Raw genomic sequence first — 20,701 nt, 5'->3', positions numbered from 1 at the left:
AAAGTAAAGCTCTAGAGACAGAGATCCAAGCTCTCCATTAGGCAAGATGGAATATGAAGGAACACTGAACAGACTACAGTTTGAACACAACCTTGTTGGTGATAACCCCTCACTTGTCCCTGGTATCTTTTATGTACATATTCATGACTTGACTTTATCTGCTTCCAAAATATAGGCCATAATGACAACCTCATATGACTATCATTCCAAAATTCTTCCCAGCTCCTAAGCAATTTTCCTGGGATAAGCACATTAAATCTTTCCGATCTCCCCATGAATGGATTGCTGTGGATTCTTGACAGGGATTGTACCTGTCCATATCTCATATTCAGTTAGCAGCCAACAAATTTCCTGGGCACTGAATGAATTGCCCAGGGTCACAGACTGAAATTCAACCTAGTTCTTTCTACCCCAGAGGTTACCTCTCTATCTACTATGCCATGCTGAGATGAGGGAATAGAGTGCCAGAGAGGATAAGTGACCTGTCTAAGGTCATACATTTAATTAGTAGGAGACTGATTGGTCTGGGGCTTAGATCTATGATTTCACTGATGTAGGCAGCTTCCAGTGAGAACTCCACTTCTGAACGCAGCCTGACACCTTCTCTCTACATCATATTCTTAGGGAGATGCCTGGAGCCCTGAGAGGTTAAGTTCAGGGTCACACAAGAGGATGTGTGAGATGAGGCCTTGAGGCCTAAATCTTCCTGGCTCCAAGGGCAGCCAGGATTAAAATTCAAGGCTTTTCCTGATTCCAAGTCCACCAACTTCTTGTTGTTTAGGAAAGCTTAGAATTCTAGAATCCTAACAGTTTAGACTTGGAAGGAATCTCAGACATCATCTAATACAACTTCCCGCTCAATGGACAGGTTTCCCTATAAAATTCTTGTCAGGTTTTGGCCTTTTCTCACAGACGTCTGGGACTGGGGGTCTCACTACCTCAAGAGGTAGCCTGATTCATTCCTGAACTTCCTACTTGTTAGGAAGGCTCTTTTTGTGGAGCCCAACTCGGCCTCCCTGTCACTTCAACCCATAATTCCTCGCTCTATCTTATGGGGCAACATAGAAAAAAATAAAATCCTCATTCATGGACTAGTCCTTCAAATTCTGAAGATAATGGCCATGTCATTGTTCCCAAAGCTTCACCATCCCAGTTGCCCTCTGCTGTACGTGGTCAGCTTCTCTCTTATAATATAGTGTCCAGAGCTGAACCTAGTACTTTACACGTGTTCTGATTGATGAAGTTTGAAAATCTATTATCTTTTAAATTTTTTTTAGTGTTTAACAAATGCTTATTGACTGATTAATTAATCTACTCTTCACCCCCTCATTTTATTAGTGAAGAAACAGAAGCCCACAGAAGGGAGGTGACATGCCCAAGGTCACCCAGGCAAGGGGTACAACCAGGATTCAAACCCAAGTCCTGACTCCAGTCACATCTAGGCTCTTCCCCACTATGGCAATGGTATCTAGTACTATCCTCTCCATTTTGCTGACAATAATAACATTTGTAATCATTACTACTTATATTTGCATGACAAAATTTTGCAAAGTATTTTATGCACTTTATTCAGTCTCAGATGAGGGAAACTGAGGCCCACTGAGATTAAGCCCAAGCTCATACAGCTAGTAGGTATCAAGAGTGGGAAAAGGAGATTCTATCATCTTTTTAACAGCCAAGTTATAGTCTTATCTCTTAACATTGTGGCCAATGTCCTAAGTGCCTTTTCACGAGAATTGTTATCATCCTCACCCCCTTTTCCTGATGTTTAGGGTTTTCCACCTCAGGCTACAAGTGAAAGCAAAAAGAAAGAGTGCTATCTTTAGGGTACAGTAACTCTGAGGTCTAGCTCCAGTGCAGTATAAACCCTCTGATAGAATTATGGGGCAAAGAAAGTGCTTCTAATATGACCTGTTGGTTTTAGATGCATTTGCTAAGTATAGAATTGTTATCAGTTGAAAAAATTTTAAATATGAAAAAGGCCAAGGGCAAAATTTCAATCCTATTTTTTTTCCTGCTCCAAGAAACAAGGCATAAAAGCATTTTTAGTGCTATTCATCTTGAGAATTGTATTCACAAAAGGAAGAAAGAGCTGGAAAAACGTGAGTGCTATCTTTATAGAGCAAACACCAGGGAATCTTTGCCATCATTGTGTTAAAAATGACAAAGCTCACTTTGGCTCATCTACAATTTAGTAATGTGTCTTATAAAACATTTTGTAATGATAAGGGTCATCTTAACAATATTCACTGTGCCACATTTAATTAAGTTGTCCCATCTCCTCTGAGAATGCAACAGCTAATTAGTGATAGGAAGGGGAATAGAGCCCAGGTCTTTTGACTCACAGACCAGGTTTCTCTGTAACATACTGCCTCACTGTCACATACCAAAGTAATTTTTGTGTTCATGTCCTCTTTTAAGATCCTTCAGTGATGAATAGAAATGAGTTATCTTGTAAGAGAATCACTATAAATATGGGTTTAGGTTCATTCAATATCCTATAGGGAAAATTTATATTTTGGGGTAGTTATCTACTTTCCTGGAACAATTATGGATGAATGGTTATCTTTCCCCTTCTAAAGTGTCAAATGAGCAGCTAGATGGTTCAATGGATAGAGTGTCAGCCCTAGAGTCAGGAAGACTCATCTTCCTGAGTTTAAATCTGGCCTCAGACACTTACTAGCCGTGTGACCCTGGGCAAGTTACTTAATCCTGCTTGCCTCAGTTCCTCATCTGTAAAATGGCTGGAGAAGGAAATGGACAACCACTCTAATATCTTTGCCAAGAAAACTCCAAATGAGGTCATGAAGAGTTGGACATGACTGAAACAACTGGACAATAAGAGTGTCAGATGAGTGACAGAAGGAGAATATTGATCAGAGACATTTATCGCACATTTTTCATTTTCTGTAAATGAGGGATCCCTTTCCCTGTGTCTCCTCCTTGTACCCTCTCCCAACCTTGGACAGTACAGACACCTATAAGGCAGTGGGATGGTAAGAAAATCCAGCGCTGAGGATGTCCGTCCCCTCTCCTCTCCCTTTCCTTTCTCTTAACTTCAAGCCACACGGCCCCATCTGGCCGCTCAAACCACTTGGAAGAACTGAGTGACGCTAACTCTAATTCTTCTGATGAGGAGGATCTAGAACTTATCATTCACCCTGCCACTGCTTCTTAATGTCCTCCCACATCCTCTAGGCTCTAGGTCCTGTCAACTAGCTTGCCGATGCACTCTATGTAGAACGTGGACCTTACCATTCATTCTTACATTAATTCTTTCCAGTATAATTATGAGGTCTCTAGTCTCTAGGTACAATGTCATTCCTATGACATCTCTGTTTCTAGGGATTTGTGTCTGTCGAGAGATAAACTTCTAACAATGTTCATTTTTTCTGGAACGTGTGGCAGTGAATAGAGGACTGGGTTTGGAATCAAGGTAAGTTACCGACATACATTTATTAATTACTTACGATGTGCCAGACAGGCACTGTGCTAAATGCCAAGGACAAAAAGAAAGGCAAAAACCAGTCACTGCTCTCCGGGAATTTCTAGTCTAATGGACCCTGGTTCAAATTCTTTCTTAAGTCAAGTAGTATTGAGTAATTATCTAACCTCTTAGAGCTTTGGTTTCCCCATGTATGAAATGGATTTAATCATAACAAAGCATATCATCTATCTCCTAGGGCTGTTGTGAGATAAGTGATATAGACATACAAATTGTTATTAATATGGAGTATCCAACAATTCCTTATTTTCCAATCCAAAGGATTGGAAGGATTCCTCTTTTCTCTTATCTTTGCCCCCATCTGAACAAGTGCCGAGGAAAGAGGCCCATTAGAGGGCTCTCCATGTGAGCCCACATCTTCCAGCTTCCACAAAGGAAATACAGTTACATTCTAAGATTTGCTCTTTTGTCTACTGAGACATATAACTCAAGGGGCCAATGAAGTCCTCTCAGTACTAAATGTTTCTCAGGATCAAATCCTGCCTCTAGAAATGAAGATAACTGTTTCTCTTTGAGCCAATCCTCCATGCCTTAGCTGAGACCTCAAGGAATAGATGAACCTTGAGTCTAACCCTGACACCAGACAAGAGAGAAAAAGTAACCTTGGACTTGGCTATTCTTTACTTCTCCTGACACAAGATCTGTGAGCTCTAGCAGACACTGCCCCTTGTTTTACACTGAAGAGGAAAAAAAAGAACATTTCATGTGAGTAAACAGAAGCCTTTTAGTGCATTTTATGTTGTTCAAATTTAGGGCAGAAATAATGTTTCAGAAAAAAGCTATTATTTCCTTAGGCAAGCTACTGTTTGTGTATGAGAGAAAAAAACACCACCTGGGGATAAAACGCTCTGTGTCATACAAACTAGAAATACTGCTATCTATATTTGAAAAGACAAAAGAGAAAGAGAGAGAGAGAGAGAAAGAGAGAGAGAGAGAGAGAGAGGTTTTCTGCAACTGCAGAACAAAACTAAAAATGAAGGCTTTGTCAAGGAGGAGAAAGGGAGAGAAAACTTATAGTATATGGTCATTACCTGTTTCTATGTTTGTCAATCAAGCTGCAGATAACACTGTTCAATGCAGCTAAACAGATCGCCTTTTTTCATTCAGAAGACGAATGATAATTACATACCATGTCTCAGAATGTCTGCAGCATCTTCCATCTGGAGATCTCAAAGTGCTTTATAATCATTAATAAATCAGATCACTCTGAACCCTTCTGAAGCTGGGACTCTTTGGCCCATTTCTTTTGGGAGCAAAATAGGACAGAGACTAGCTAAAGTGATTTGTTACATGAAACACTGCAATGAGTATATTTTGGAGCCTTTTGCTTGGTTTTAAAAGTCAAAAATCTCTTTCAAAAAATGCTTGGCCATCTCAAAAACATCCACACATTCAAATGAGGCCATGTGATTATATATTATGTCATTCAATCTGATGTCTGATTTCAAAGCGTAAGGTCGAAGTGTGGTCAATATGTTAAAGGCAAAGGTTTGTGTGTGTGTGTGTTTTAGAAGATCCTCATAGCCAGCAATTGTGTTCAGTTCAGTTCCTGAATCAGTCTTTTCTCTCTTCCCCAATTCCTGCCTTCATACTAGGGGACTTGAACATAGAAATTGATTCCTTCAAACTCCCTATCTCCCTAAATCTTCAACTTATCTTCTCCTAAGCTTCCCCAAACCAATAGTCAGAGCCTTGATCTGGCCACCATCCACAAGTGTTCCACGTGCATGTTGATGAACTCTGAAATTCCTTTATTTGATCATAATCTTTCATAATTCCACCTCTCCCTCTTCCTTCCAACTCCAAAGCCTGTTCTTCATCATCACTACTTTCCCAACATCCTTACACTGGTTATGTACTCTCTCACCTTCTCTGTCCTGACCCCTGGGTGAACTAGCTCAGCTCTATACAGTCGGCTTTTGTTGAGTCCTTTGTCCCTTTATCCTATCAAAGTTCTTGTCTTGTCAAACTCAAGCCTTGGATGATTCACACTATGACTTCACTGCTTTCATTCATATGCTGCTGAAAAAAGAAAATCACAAAACTATGCTGACTAAGTCTACTATGAGTTTTATTACATAATCTGAACAGGGGCCTCACTATGCAAGGTATGCTTTTCCAGTTCCTAATTGATTCCCTATCCACCTCACCACAGATGCTTCACCAAATCCTTTCATCCTTTTTCAAATCTCTCAAGCTGTGCCTCAACACCTCCTCTCCAGAAAACTTTGCCTCATGTGTCATTGAAAAATTGAAAGCATTCTTAGAGAGCTCTTTTTTCTCCCTTATTTCTCATTTCACATCACTGAGATGCCTTCTGCCATGATCTCTTGCCTCACCCTCATTTCGAGTGAAGCAGTGGCCTTTCTTCCTACCAAGGTGAACCTGTTGGCATGCACAAGTGATGCCATTCCCATTCTGTCTTCTCTAGCAGATTGCCCCCTTTATCATTCCTAGTCTCACTCATCTTCGATCGCTCCCTGTGTCCTGGCTGCTTCCCTACTGGAAATCAAGATCTGTCCATTGCTACTAGCTGTCATCCCACATCACTCCTTTATTTTGTGGTGAAACTCCTATGGAAGACTATTTAGAATAGATGCCCCCCAATTCCTTTCTCCTCAATCTCTTCTTAACTCTCTACAGTATGACTTTGGACTTCATCATTCAATCAAGACTTCCCTCTCCAAAGATACGAATGCTCCCTTAATTGCCAAATTCAATGACCCTACTTTTCTCATCCCTTACCTTGATCTCTCTTTGACAATGCAGATTACTCTATTTTCCTTTGTATTCTCTCTTTTCTAGGTTTTTGGGATGCTGCTCTCTGCTGGTTCTCCTCTTACCTGTCTTACCTCTCCTTCTCTCTTTTGTTGGATCTTCATGATCCTCATCCAAGTTGTGCCCATCATTCATAGATGTTTCCAAAGTCTTGGTGCTAAGCCCCCTTCTGTTCTTCCTCTCTATTTCACTTGCTGATCTCATCAATTTCCATGATTTCAATGATCATCTCTATACTGATGACTCTCAGATTTATTTGATCAGCCTTAAACTCCCTCCTGACATTCAGTCCAACATCTCCAACTACCTTTCAGACATTTCCAACTGAATGCCCTTTAGACATCTTGAAATCAACATATTCAAATATGAACTCATTACCCACCCCCAAACATCCCTATCCTCCCCATCCTTCTCACCTCTCCGGCTTACAAGCTAGGTGTCATTCTCGACTCCTCACTCTCACTCACTGCCAATATCCTGTAGTTTCTACCCTTTAAGCACCTTTCCCATATATTACCTCTCTCCTCTGACCCAGCTGCCACCCTGGTACAAGCTTTTATCACTTCATTCCTGGGCTATTGCAATAACCTGCTGATTGATCTCCTTGCCTCAAATCTTTCCCCATCCAATCCATCTTCTACTTAGCTGTCAGAGTGTTGTTCCTAAAGTGTAGGTCTGATTACACACACACATACATACACAATTTGTACATTAACATTACAAATATACACACCCTACAAACTGAACTTCAGTTATTTCCAGGATCAAAGATAAAATCCTCTGGCTTTTAAAGCCCTTCATAACCTGGTCCCTCACTACCTTTCTTGTCTTTGTACATTTTACTCTTCTCCACAAACTCAGGAATCTAGTGATGTTGGCCTTTTTGCTGTTTTTCCCATGTGACACTCCATGTCCCAAATCATTGCTTTCATTGGCTGTCCCCCATGCCTAGAATGCTCTCCTCATTTCTCTCTGCTTCCTTCCTTCCCTGGCTTTCTTCAAGTATGATCTTCTGCTCTCTGCCTTCTGCAAGAAACCTTTCCCAGTCCCTCTGAGACTGTTCCCAAATTAGCCTGCATATACCTTGTCTATAAATAGTTGTTTGCATGTTGTCTCCCTCATTAGACTGTAAGCTCTTTGAGGGCAGACACTGTATTTTGTCTTTCTTTGTATCCCTAGAATTCAGTGCAGCACCTTACCAATGGAGGTGACTCTACTTTTAGGTGAAATAAGTGGACATCTTCTTAGTGCTTATATGTGGACAAGGCCAAGGCCCAGAAAGCATCATGTCAGAGAGGAAATACGGAGTTATGGAAAGAATACTGGCGTTGGACTTGGAAGAACTGAGTTTGAATCCTAGCTCTAATACTAGCCATGTGATCCTGGGTAATTCACTTAAGTTGTTATAGCCTCAGTTTCCTAATCTTTAAAATGAATGAGTGGTGAATGAATGAGTAAAAATCATTTATTAAACATTTATTATGTGCTAAATGCTGTGGTGATAAAAAACATTTTTCTACCTCCCCTTCAGAACTATTGTGAATCAAGTGCTTTATAAAGTTTTATGTAGGTGATTTAGTTTTACTAGAAGGTATACATACATGGTTCTTTTAATAGATATTGACATGGCATCTATTTGCCCAATTTTAAAAACACAGTAGGGCCCTAAAATGTTTATTGTTAGTTTGTCAACTGTATAGGCAACAGTTTGAATCCTAAGAAACAACATACAGATCAGATAGGTTTCAATGGCAGAAGGGGAATATGGTGGGAAAAATTCCAAAGAATGGGTAGTGTTAATGGATGATGAGATGGTTGGATTCATTTTGCCCTTTAAACCTATAATGGTACCTGCTTCTCCCCTGGGTCAGCCCACATGGACTTTATGGTTGGCTAGGCCAACAATTTATTGTCCAATTCTTCTAATTCCTTAAGCAGCTCTCATGGCCTCCTGTCCACTTGAAGACAATTTGCTACCCTCTAGTTACAACAATAGGTAAATAAAAGTAAAAATATGAGAGAGGAGTTATTTGGGGCTTAATGAATGCTTCCTTGATTGATTAGTACCAACAAGGCAGTAAAAATGTATAAGAACAAAGATATATGAAGATTGTCTGGTCCCAAAGAAACAAAGGAATAATTCTTGTTCAGGGCTTCCTTTTATTTTTAGATGGCTCATTAGCACAAAATAGTCTATACTTATTTAGTAATATTTTGCCAAAGGGGTCTGTGGTCTCTCCTTCTCTTGGGTAGAAACACTGAGGGGAGGAGAGGAGAGCTTTAATTTAATTTACCTTTTTTTTTTTTCAGATTACTTCCATACAACTCCTATTCAAATTTCTATCCATTTAATAAGCTCAGAAATGGTTCCTCCCTCCCTCCAGGTTTGCTTAAGTTGGATACCTGGTATGACAGAGGGGTCATGCAAACTCTATATAAGTAGAGAGAGTCAGGGTGATGAAATGGATGAGCAGCGAATTTGGGGCGTACAGCCTGTGCAGTAGTAGAAAAAAGCAGTACAAAGAGTACTCATTTTGGGGTGAGAAGACTCCCTCAAAATTCCCATTTCATTTCTTATGCTGATCCAAGATCTATTGAAACCACAGTGGGGAAAGTCTTGATGTGGAAGGGATAACTGGACCTCATTTCCCTTCCCTGTAGAGTTCAGGGAGCCAAGCTGAGATAGATGAACTCGGCAGGCCTTTCCCCATGCTAGTCACACTTGACGGCTCCAAAACCTTACTATTTATTCCATGATTTTGGTTCTGCTCTGTACACACAGCACATGGCTCCTCACAACCACTTAGCTAAACAACTCATGGGTGACCACTTGAAGGCTGTGTCTGGTCAAAGGAGAAAATCTAGAAGGTTTCTTGGAGTGTGTACCAAACTGCCCATGGGGAGCCGTGTGGTTAGGGAAGAGGGAAGGGAGGAGGGCATGTGGGAGTACAAAGCCACTGAGTTGAGGTTGAAGAATTATCACTTTATGCAAATTGGCCCATCTCTGGTTATGAAATTAATACTTTCAATATGAGAAAATAGAAGGATCTGGGATCTCTTCAGCCTAAAGAACTTCAGCTCTAGGAATCACAGCAAACAATGAGTTAGTAAGCTAAGAAATGTGACTGTAAGTCCTTAAGACTATCCATGAAAGATGGAAATAGGCAGGAAGGAAGTCAGAAGAGACAAAACACTGATCTCAGACTGAGTATGTTTTCAAAAAGAGGAGTTGTCTCTAATTCTCAGGAGGCGAATGGCTTTCGGCGGGAGAACTAGGGACAGGAAAGATTTACAGTCATCTGTATGACAGCTGAGATTTATATAGTGCTGGGTAGAATGGTGGCCGAAGTGCTGAATCTGGACCTATAGGTCTGGAATTCAATCCTGTCTCTGGCCCTTTCTTCCTGTGTGATCCAGGGCAAGTCATTTCGCCTCTCTTGGCCTCAGTTCCCTCATCAGTAAAACAGGGGTTTGTCCTAGGCCTCTGAGGCCCCACCTATTTGTGAACCTTAGTACTTTTAAGATTCATAAAGTATTTTGCATACTCAATCTCATTTGGTCATCATAACAACACGATATGTTGGAAGCACCAGTACTATCATCTTCATTTTATAGATGGGAAAATTAAGGTTCAGGAAAGGGAAGGGTTAAGGTCACATAGTTAGGAAGCGGCACAGCCAGGCTATGCATCCAGGCCTTCTCATTTGGAGACCAACACTCTTTTCACTAAACTTCCACTACACATTCACATGACATGTCTAACCAATTCCAGTTGTGCAGTTCCATTTTTTCTTTTTGTTTGTCCCAGACTTGACATGTCACCAGTGTGGAGAATTAGCAATCTAGAAATTTCCCTCCATTATGCAGACTGGCAACTGATTTATAACTTATATTATTTGAGAGTTTGCCAGGGGCACTGAGAAGTTAATGCCTTGCCCATTGTCAGAGAGCCAGGATGTGTGAGAGGCAGATCGTTCTGATTCTAAAACCAGCCCTCTCTCCATGCACGCTGCCTCTTCTCCATTTAGGTTACACAAATTAGTTATGTTTCCTGCTGCTTCAGAACATATGCTCTTGATTGATGCACAGTGAAGAACGGCAATTGTATCAATAGCCAACAGTGTCCTTAGAAAGCTCATGCACCAAAACAGATCTAGCAAATATAACTTTATTAGGTATTTGAAATAAATGGGATTATAGTGTGTATGTGTGTGTGTGTTTATACACACACATAATGTAGCATCATAGAGAGAACCGGACCTGGTCAGGTCACGAAAACCTATGTTCCGAACCTCTCTGACACTTACTAGCTCTGTGAGTATAGACAAGTCCCTTCAACACTCTCAGCCTCAGTTTTCTTGCCTGTAAAATGAGGAGCTTGAATTAGGTGACCTTTAAGATCTCTTCTAGTACCAAATCCATGATCCTGTGTATATAAGCATGGGCATAGGAAGTGTGGTATGGCCATCAGAGTGTTGGACTTGAGTCAAGGGGACCTGAGTCTGAATCTTGCCTCAGACCCTTATTTGCTGTGTCATCCCAGGTAAGTCAATTAGAGTCTTTGGACATTAGTTTCCACATCTGTATGATGGGGATAACAGGAGTTCATACCTCACAGCACTGTGAAAATCAACTAAGATATTGGATATATAAGTTTGCTTAGGAAACTTTACATTGCTTTATCATGATATACTAGTTGTTTCATATAGACATATGTAAGTGGTACATATGTATATACATATATAATAAGCATTATTAAATGCTTTCAGACTCTGTGCTAAGTACTGGAGATACAAAATATAAAAGTGAGACAATTTCTGCCCTCAAGGAACTTACACTCTATGATTGCAAACAACTGTACTGAGTTAAACAAATGCAGAATATAAAGAAAATGGGGGCAGTTAGGTGGTGCAGTGGATAGAGCACCGGCCCTGGAGTCAGGAGGACCTGAGTTCAAATCAGGCCCCCGACTAGACACTTGACACTTACTAGCTGTGTGACCCTAGGCAAGTCACTTAACCATAATTGCCTCACTAAAACAAAACAAAATAAAAAAAAAAAGAAATGAATACAAAATGACAAAGGAAGATATGGTGGCCTAACACAATGCCCCACATATATTAAGCATTTACTGCGTGCTTGTTAACTAAATGATAGACTGACTGACTGGCCAGAAGTATAGAGAAAGTCCTTCTAAAGGATGTAGTAATTGAGCTGAGCCTTGAAGGAGCTTAGAGTACCAATAGATGAATTGTTTATAGGCAACAGACAATATAAAATGTAAATGGGCCGAGTCCAATTTCTATTTACTATCCTTGATAAAATCAAGTGTACCACAAACAATTTTTACCTCATATTCTCTTTCCTGTGTACGGTCACATACATTTCATAGACTCTCCCTTGGGGAATGGCCCCTGCAGGAATCAGCAAACTCACTCCTAAACAACAGATAAATATACACACATAAATGAGGAAAAAAAAATGGATTAAATAGGAAAAAAAATCACAAACCACCACCACAACTTGTCTAAAGGAATGAGTACAGATTGTGAAAAGGCAGCCATATGTCTACTTTTTCCCCCTTGATAAAAGGGAAATCTTCCCAGTTGCTAGGACTTTCTTATTTACTGGCTATCTTAGTACAGCTACTTCTGTGCCTTTGTGGAATTATGTGAAGGGTAAAAGTGGATTTTTTTAAAAGCTTTATTTTAGTCAAGGAGCAGGCAGATGGGTATTTTTGCTTACCCTGTGAAACTAAAGGAAAAACAACAATTACTTTTAAAATTTCAAACTGCTGTAATGGGACATATCTCCCTAGGCATTTCTTCTTTAATTACAAAAATCCCCTGTGAAAGCCAATGCCAGCAGAATATCATATTTTAAAAATGAGCAAAGGAATCTCTGAAAGGATCTGTCTGTTTTAGCAGCATCATGGTTTAGATCAATGTTCTCAAACTGTGGTGTGGGGACCTCTGAGGAATGCAGAGCCCCTTTCTGGGGGACTGCAAGGTTAAAATGATTTTCATAGTAACATTAAGATTTTAAATGTCTAACATGATAAATATCCATAGACATTATCCGTATAAAGAAAAGCTCTATGGAAGGGAGTTGTCCTCCATGATTTTTAAAGGGTGTAAAGGGGTGGTGAAACCAAAGTTTTAGGGACATGGGTTTAGACCTGAAATCACTCTAGGACAGTTGCAGCATCCATGACCCTGGGAATGGTCCAGTGTTGCTTGATTTTGCTTCAGTAGGCCAAATGGTTTCTACACTCTGCATTTATATTTGAGCCCGATGTATCTATCCGTAAGATTACAGGGACGTTCAAAAGGAATGTGATTCACATTTTGAAGATGAATAGCATGAAAATGCTTGTCAGCTAAAGTTAAATTCAGTTAAATTAGATTCAATAAACGCTTATGTTGACCATTACAGTCAGCCCTCCATATCAAATGCCCTGCTTGACACTTTGGGAAATACAAACTAAACAGAAGATGATGTTATTCCCCTTAAGGAAGTTACAGATTAGTTGAAGAGACAAGAATGCATATTATACATAAGACTAGAAAACAAAGGAAAATAAGGAAAAATGACTGTGGAGAGAGGATAAGTTAAGGAAAACTTCACCAAGGAGGAAGGGAAACTTTTATTGCACCTTGAATAAAGTATAGAGCTTAGGTAGTTAGAGATGAGCAGAGAGGAGTGATTTAGCTTCTAGGAAAGGAGAAGGGTATAAGGAAAGACAGAAGTAATAATGAGAATGACATTTTTTGGACATCATAAGGAAATCTGCCTTGCTGGACTGGTCCTACTATGATGGAAATAGTGACAGAATAGTAATACAAAGTTGGGGCAATTAACAGTTTGGGAATGTCAGGATGAGGAGTTTCCATTTGACTGAAAAGTGGATGGGGAAATCATTATAATTTCTTGAGGAGGGGAACAATCCATGTCTTCTTTTCTTGTGCATTACACAATGTCCTAGTGTTGGTGGTATTGCTTTCTAGCACCATATTTATTGAATGTTCACAACTACAATTTGAAAAGTTAAGGCACTTTACTTGAGGAAACCATTTACTCTTCTGAATGCCTATTATTATTTTAAGAGAAAATAAAAATGAAATGCGATGACTCTGTCCTAGGATCTGATTTTAATACTTTTATGAGGCTTCTCTGAAGTTAGTTGCCAGATAAAATGATGAAATCTAAATAATACTACAAAAGGATAGCATAATGAAATTCTAATCTTTAAACAGAGAAATCAATGGGTGGTGAGTGGCTTATTTACCCTCTGTGCCTGATGAATGCATACTGAAAAGTTAAGTTAATAAATTAATCTTGGCTCTTCTCTATTATGTCCTCTCATCATTTAAAAAATATTAGCATTCTAAACTTCTTCTTCCTTTGCAGCAAATTGGAACTGGAGCAACTGATGTGATTTCTAATTAATTTGTCCTTTGTATGGATGGTGACAACAGCAAAGGTTTCCGGCTTGAAGACGTCCGCCAAAGCTGTGCTGGAAAAAGGTCAACGGCCAACCTGATACCTCATCTCAGAAAATTTCGAAGTACATTTCTCCGGGAAGTGTTCTGATAGTTAGTTGTTAGAGAAGAGCAGAGCTTTGGGGAAAGGACAAATGAACTTGAAAGAAAATGTTCTTCTTAATCTAAGTCAAAAACTGAGCCTAGTGGGTGACCTGCATTTCAGTGCCTGGTAAATGAGGTGGGGAGAAATTGGTATTTGGTAGGGAAAAGCTATCAGACCGAGCGCTTGCATTTTAAACTTTTAGAACTTACCTGAATTAGGCACAATGAGGTGCCCCCCAAGAGAGTTGAAAGTCCCAAAAGCAGTACAGGATGGGTCTGTTTGTCTAGCCAGGCTCTGATTCTTCAAGTTTAGAGTCTCACTTTCTAGCAGAGACTGGGTAATTTGTGGGGACAGCTTGGTTGTGAAATCTGATAAGTCATCCTGTGGGGTTACAGCACCTGAGGTATTGTACACTTTGATTTTCAGATTGGGTAGAGGATCGAGGATTGGTGAGTTGGTCATCGGGATTTTGTCAGAGACATCATGCAAAGCATAGACAGGGCCTCTGTACATGGCTGCAGCTGATGTAAGGTCTGGTGGTACCGCCAGGAGATCTGTATTTGAAAAAGAAAGACCAATTTCATTACTTTATTTTGGCTAACCTAGACAAATTAATTCTGTGATAGCTTGTTTTTCCCAAAGGAAAGGTAGAATGAAAGGTAGGTTGAATGAGGGCCTCAGTATCTGTTGGAAAATGGCCAGAAGGTAATCTGGACCCAATGTAGCTGTCAGTATCTCTTTCTGCCTTGTTTTCCATGTACCACCCTTAAGAATTCTGTTTTAGCTCCTCTGGCTTTAATAAGACATGTCTGAAATATGGAAGAAGGAAGCAAAAAGAGTGGTACGAACCTGTAAGAATAGCATCAGGAGGGCTAAAGCTCAGAATGAGCTGAGGTGCTGGAAAAATGCTAAGGACGATAAAAACCACTTTCCCCGGTATCATCAGACCAAGAAGAGGCATAAGGAAGGAACAACAGGGACAAAACAGAATTATTCAACTCCTATCTCTTTCCATCTTCTCTATCAAGGATAATGATCTTCATACTGGAAAGGGTAGAAAAAACAGAGTAAGAGGGAAGGGAAGCCCAAGACAGGTGAGGAGATAAGAGACTGTCTAGCTGCATAAAGTGAATTCAGATGAATTACATTCCAGAGCATTGACAGAAATGGAAGATTTGATTACTGAACCAGTATCAGTAATCACTGAAGATTCAAGGAAAGTGCCCAGGCAAATGTCCAATTTTTCAAAATGAAAAGGTAGATTTTGGGAAATATAAAATAGTGAGCTTGACAGATGTTCAGCTCCAGGAAAAATCTAGAATACAATTTTAAATAGATGGTTTGTGGGCACTTAGAAATAGAAGAAGTGTTCACTAAGAGTTGGGATTTCTCCATTAAGAACAAGTTATGGCAGGCTAACCTCATTTCCTTATTAGGGAAATGGTACAGACATAATTAATATGAATTTCCACAAGGAATTTGACAGTCTTTTAAGATAGTTTCAAAGACAAAATGGGGAATGTAAGTGGGATGGATGTACAATTGGGTGATTTTTTTTCTTGCTGGAAGACTGTAACTAAAAAGGCCAGACTAATGTATTGAAAGGCCAGATAATATATTTGAAATGTATATCAGATAATAATCTGATATCACCCTGAAAGATGGTGTCCAGTACTATGATGAAGTCATTACTCATGTCCAATTTTATCAATGTCTCAGATGAAGATATTGAAAGCATTCTTGTTAAATCTGCAGATGACACAAAGCAGGAAGGTTTGCTACTAAACTGGATGACAGAATTAAAATCCAGAGAGCTTTTAACAATTTGGAGCGGGGGACTGAATGCAACAAGATATGATCTGACATGGCTAAATTTAAAGTCTCATAATTAGCTTGAAAAAAAATCAATTGTACAAGTACAAGGTTTGGGACTCAATCTGTGATTTCTCTGGTGTAAGAAATTCTCTGGTAAGGAAACTGCTTCTGTCAGTGCAGCTAGGAAATTTCTATAAACTTATAGGCTTAGAAAATTGCCTAGAGCACCATGGGGTTAAGTGACTTGCTCACAGTCACCTAACCAGCGTGGATCAGAGGGGAGTCTTAGCTCCATCCTGTCTGCCACAATGCTTCTCCTATAGAAGGATAGGAAAAATAACTGCAGGTTGAAATAGTTAAGTGTCCACTCATGTGAGTCACCAGTAAGACCTGGCTGCCAAAAAGCATATATAACCTTGGGCTGCATTAACAGATGTTTTGTTTCCAGGCAGGGGGAATAACAGCCCCTTCCTGACATGTTGGTCAGGTCACATCAGTAGCGTTTTGAACATCACTGGCTGTCACACTTTAATAGGGACACTGATGAACTGGGTCTGGTCCAAAGGAAATTGTCAAGATGCTGAGGGTAATCAAAACCATGCCAGAAGAGGACCAGTTGAAAGAAAAAGGAATATTTAATCTGGAGAAGAGAATGTTAAGGGTCATCATAATAATTCTCAAGCATCTAAAGGGCTAGCATATGGAAGAGGAATTAGATTTATTCTTCACAGGAAGAGCTAGGATAGAAGCTATGTGGAGATAGAGCTTGCCTCTAAATAAGGAAGAACTTTCTAGCAATAGTGGCTGTTCAAAAGTCCAATGGTTTGACGTTTGAGAGAGTGGGTTTACAGACAGCATTCAGGGAGAGGACAGACAATCTCACATCATACCTGTTGTAGAGGAGATTCCCCATCCAGTATGAGGCTGAAATACATCTGAGGCTCATATACTTAGAGTTGGAAGGGACCCTTTAAGATCCTTTTATAAATGAGGATACTGACTAAGAGATCTGAGGTCACTTAACTAAGGTCATCCTGAGCCCAGGTCCTCTCATCTCAGAACCAGCTCTCTTTCCACTGAGCCACCATTGCCTTTAAGAGTCACTTCTAGTTTTAGATTTTATGATTATATTAGATCATCTTAGAAAGTGAAACTTCACTATAATATACAACACGTAAGTATATACCCAGGGTGGCACAGGGGATAGAGAGCTAGTCTTGAAGCCAAGGACACCTGAGTTAAAATTCTATCTCTGACATATACAGGCTGTGTGACCTTGGGCAAATCATCTATCTTCTTGTTAAGGCAAGAGCTCTTGACCTGAGGTCCACAGGCCTCTTGGATTTCAGGGGGTCAGCTTGGATGGGAAAAATATTATTTTTATTAACTTCTGATTTCCTTCATAATCTTGTGTGTTTTATTTTATGCATTTTTAAACATTATCTGAGAAGGGGTCTGTCTGCCAAAGATTGGTAAGGAGATCCATGACATGGCAAAGGTTAAAAAATCCTGTTCTGAGACTATAAGAGATGTCAATCAGGATTGGTGGAGGGATTTCCTCCCTGGGGAGCTCCTATACCAATGAAATCACAGGTCTAATGCCTTTAACTAGATATATGATTTCTTCTGCATCACCATTTGTAATTCTATGCTAAGGAGTAATGGATGGGAAGCCTGGGAACTGAAGCTGAATGAGCACATGCAAAAGATAGCATCAAGTTCATTATAGCCGAGTCATCTGGTACCACCACTGTGAAAGCTTGGGGAGAGTGCACGGTGGAGAATCTAAGGAAGAAGTATTGATTTACCCAAGATGAGGGGCCACTATCATGTAGCCCTGTTGCTTTGGGTTCAGCCTTTGGATGGTTCAGAATCAAGTGAATTTACAGGGTCCAGCAAGGGTGTGGGAGGAACCTGGCTCACATGAGTTTATTATTTATTACTATATTTATATATATATATATATGTATATATATATATTTTGCCCAAAAGTATTTGGATAAAAATAATGGAGATGCACCAAGGATTCTGAGTAGATGAGAGAAGAGAGTGCATTCCAAGCATAAAAGACAGCTTATGCAAATGCATGGAGAAGGAGATGGCATGTCATGAGCGTGGGAATAATAAGTAGGATGGTTTGGCTCTTACAGGATCCAAGGGAGACTACCCTGATAGGTACCTTTAATTGTGTGGCTACTTCAGGACATTGGCCCAGGCTAACAGTGGGTATATGATTTCTCTTTTTTCCCTCCCTTCCACACTCACTCTGTAGTAAGTGGAGGCTAGATTTGATAATTTCCGGTCGGCCTGGGGTAGGCCTATCTAATCTGAGCAAATGTGTGAAGACAAAGGTCTTCCTGGGAGCTTATGACTGTTTCTCTCACACAATGCCTGGCTCAGACTTGCCAGTCCTTTCAGGATTGGTTTTAAAGTAATCCTAATAATCCTGCTGCCTTCCCCACTAAGAGGGAACAGAACAGTGGGGTGGGAAGTCCAGGTGGCAAAGTCATACCAATTCACAAAAGGAAAGTTTCTTTGGTACTTAAGAGGGGATATGACCCTATGTCAGATCCCAGCAGACCTTTAAATAGCACATTTTTAGTAAATTTCTAACACAAGATTCTGAAATGTTTTCATTGCTTTTTGACATTATGAAGATGGCTAAATTACAAGGTATTCAAACCCTATTTTATCTTTAGCTAATATGACTGGTTTCAGAGACAGAGGATGTGGGTTTGAGTCCTCAGTCTACAACGTGCAATCCTTTTTGTCTCTGGGGAAGTAAATTGACCTCTGTTTGTTTTCCCGTCAAGTGAGCGGGTTGGGTTAGAAGTTCTATAAGGTCCCTTCCAGTTTCTAGACCCTAGGATCCTATGAAAGTCAATGAACAACAGAGGAAAATATGGATGTATACTAAAGAGAAAAGGATGTTTCAAAGTCTCCTAAGGTCTTTCCTCTATAAGTTCTCTGACTAATGCTACTCTAATCTAGCAAGGCTATTTTGACCCCTACTAGGAACTCTACAACCCCAGATACATGGAAAATCCATTCAGATTTCATAGCAGACAAATTTTCCACCTTTCCTATTCTTTACATGAAGCCATACACAGAGATTGTAGGTCACCGAGATGGTGATTCCCCAAAGCTAAAGACAAAACCCTATAACCAAATTTTTCTCAGCTATTAGAAAATAACCACATTAGTTTTACATATAAGACCTTAATCCTTTCCTTTCTCCTTCCCCACACCCCTTTCTCTTGTCCTCTTCTCTTCTGCATGTTCTGCTTTATCTGTGGTTCCTATAGTTCTCTGCTCTCAGTTACTCTTTGAGATTTTATTTGTTTGATGTGTTCAACTCCTGAAAATAAATACTCGGGGTTCTTTCCTCCTTCTGCAAGTAGCTGCTAATCCACTTAAGTGTAGAAACCACTTATAACACATGCCCAGATCAATCAACATGAAATGAAATGTCATCTCACCTTGCCTTGCAGCCTTGATGTTCACAGGCTGAAATCCCCCGTTGAGGGCTGAGGAATCAATGATATCAGACTCAAAGTCTCTATGGTTCTTCCGATATACAAATAGAGCCACGATCACAGAAATGGCCAAGCACACAATCACTGCTATAACCACACCAACGTAGAGGGCCACATCATCTGAGTCAGGAGCCGCTGGAGGGGAAGAATTAGTTATAGGAATTTCCAATACTACACAACTATATTTCTATCTTTCCTTTCGACATTTATTATCTTTTTTATTGTTTAATTTCAAATCTATTGCAAAAGCTATATACTTTGAGTATACCCTTCAATGGGAAATGATCATAGATTTCTTTCTTTCTTATTCTCTATCTATCTACCTCTGATCTATTTTGTGATTGAGAAACATAACAGACCATTTATTGCTAGGGTTGTGAAGAAATTTTAGCTAAAATTCTACCAACCCATAAGAAAAAGTTCAGAGTTATTGTTGTGTGTGTGTGTGTGTGTGTGTGTGTGTGTGTGTGTGTGTAATAGGATAACAGGTTTTTAATTTCACAGATGCTCCATTGAAAAACATAAACATTCCCTTAGAAATGTCTGGCACATTTTGAATTTGAATTTGTGTATTTATTGAATTAGAGTATTTTCCCAAATAACTTTCCAAGTCATAAAGTTACTTTTCCAGGGTTCTTCTTTCCTTTCACCTAAATTCAGTGGGGGGGGGGGGCGAGGAGAGGGCCAAAAACATGTAGTATGACTAATCTGAGCAATTTGGGAAATCAAAGATAATGGTGTGCTTTCTGGAAAAAGAAAAAAATACCGAAAAATAACACCCTGTTCCTCTTCTCTGGCTCACCTAGGACAAGTGCCAGGTCTATGGAGAGGGGAAATGGGGGATACAAGTATGCATTCTCCAGGTATGCTGCTTTTCCTAAGGAAACAATATGTACAACAAGAGTTGGATTTTTTTCATGGATAAGAGGCATCCATTTGCTTTATGTATTGTTGAAGAAAAATGTAGCCCTATAAGGGTGTCTGGCAAAGGCCTGAGCCAATCAGGTACAGTGTCAGATTATCCTAGAAGCTGATCAAGCATGTCCCCGTGAAAGAACTTTTTATATTTTTAGAAGGTGGGGACGGAGTCTTGGTCATTTTCCCACTGGCCCAGCTTCCCACTGACTTGGCCTGGCTCAATATGGAAGGCAGTGTGATATAATAGATAGAGAGCTGGCCTTTTGAGCCAGGAGGACCTACGTTTAAAGGCCATCTCTGGCACACTGGACTGTGTTACCCTGGGCAAGTCACTTAACTCCTCAGTGTTCTAGGCTCAGTGCTCTAAGACTCTATGTTGCAGAAAAGGTTCCAGCCTGCATTGATAAAGGAAATTTCTTCCTGGGAGCTCTCTACTCTGGTGAAATCACAGGTCTAGTGTCTAGGCTTCCAATCTTGGTGAGCAGAAATCTTGTTGAACTCCACAACATAATTTGTGTCTACGTCTATTGATGGCCCACAAAAACTACTTGGGAGGATGTCA

General features: G+C 40.0%; 1 protein-coding gene across 1 annotated transcript in view; it reads right to left on the bottom strand.

The window, feature by feature from the left end:
- Positions 1 to 20,701, bottom strand: part of UNC5C (unc-5 netrin receptor C) — a 391,452-nt gene that overhangs the window by 44,302 nt on the left and 326,449 nt on the right. Inside the window, exons 8-10 of the mRNA XM_027837574.1 lie at positions 19,165 to 19,356; positions 14,080 to 14,424; positions 11,634 to 11,721 (exon numbers count right to left, since the gene is read on the bottom strand). Coding sequence (XP_027693375.1) covers positions 11,634 to 11,721; positions 14,080 to 14,424; positions 19,165 to 19,356 — 625 coding nt within the window. The remainder of the gene's footprint in view (positions 1 to 11,633; positions 11,722 to 14,079; positions 14,425 to 19,164; positions 19,357 to 20,701) is intronic.

Source organism: Vombatus ursinus, unplaced genomic scaffold, assembly GCF_900497805.2.
Source record: "Vombatus ursinus unplaced genomic scaffold, bare-nosed wombat genome assembly UNPS02014821.1, whole genome shotgun sequence".
Lineage (NCBI taxonomy): Eukaryota > Metazoa > Chordata > Mammalia > Diprotodontia > Vombatidae > Vombatus > Vombatus ursinus.
The sequence above is the reverse complement of the archived record's forward strand: the minus strand, read 5'-3'. Positions and strand labels throughout refer to the sequence as shown.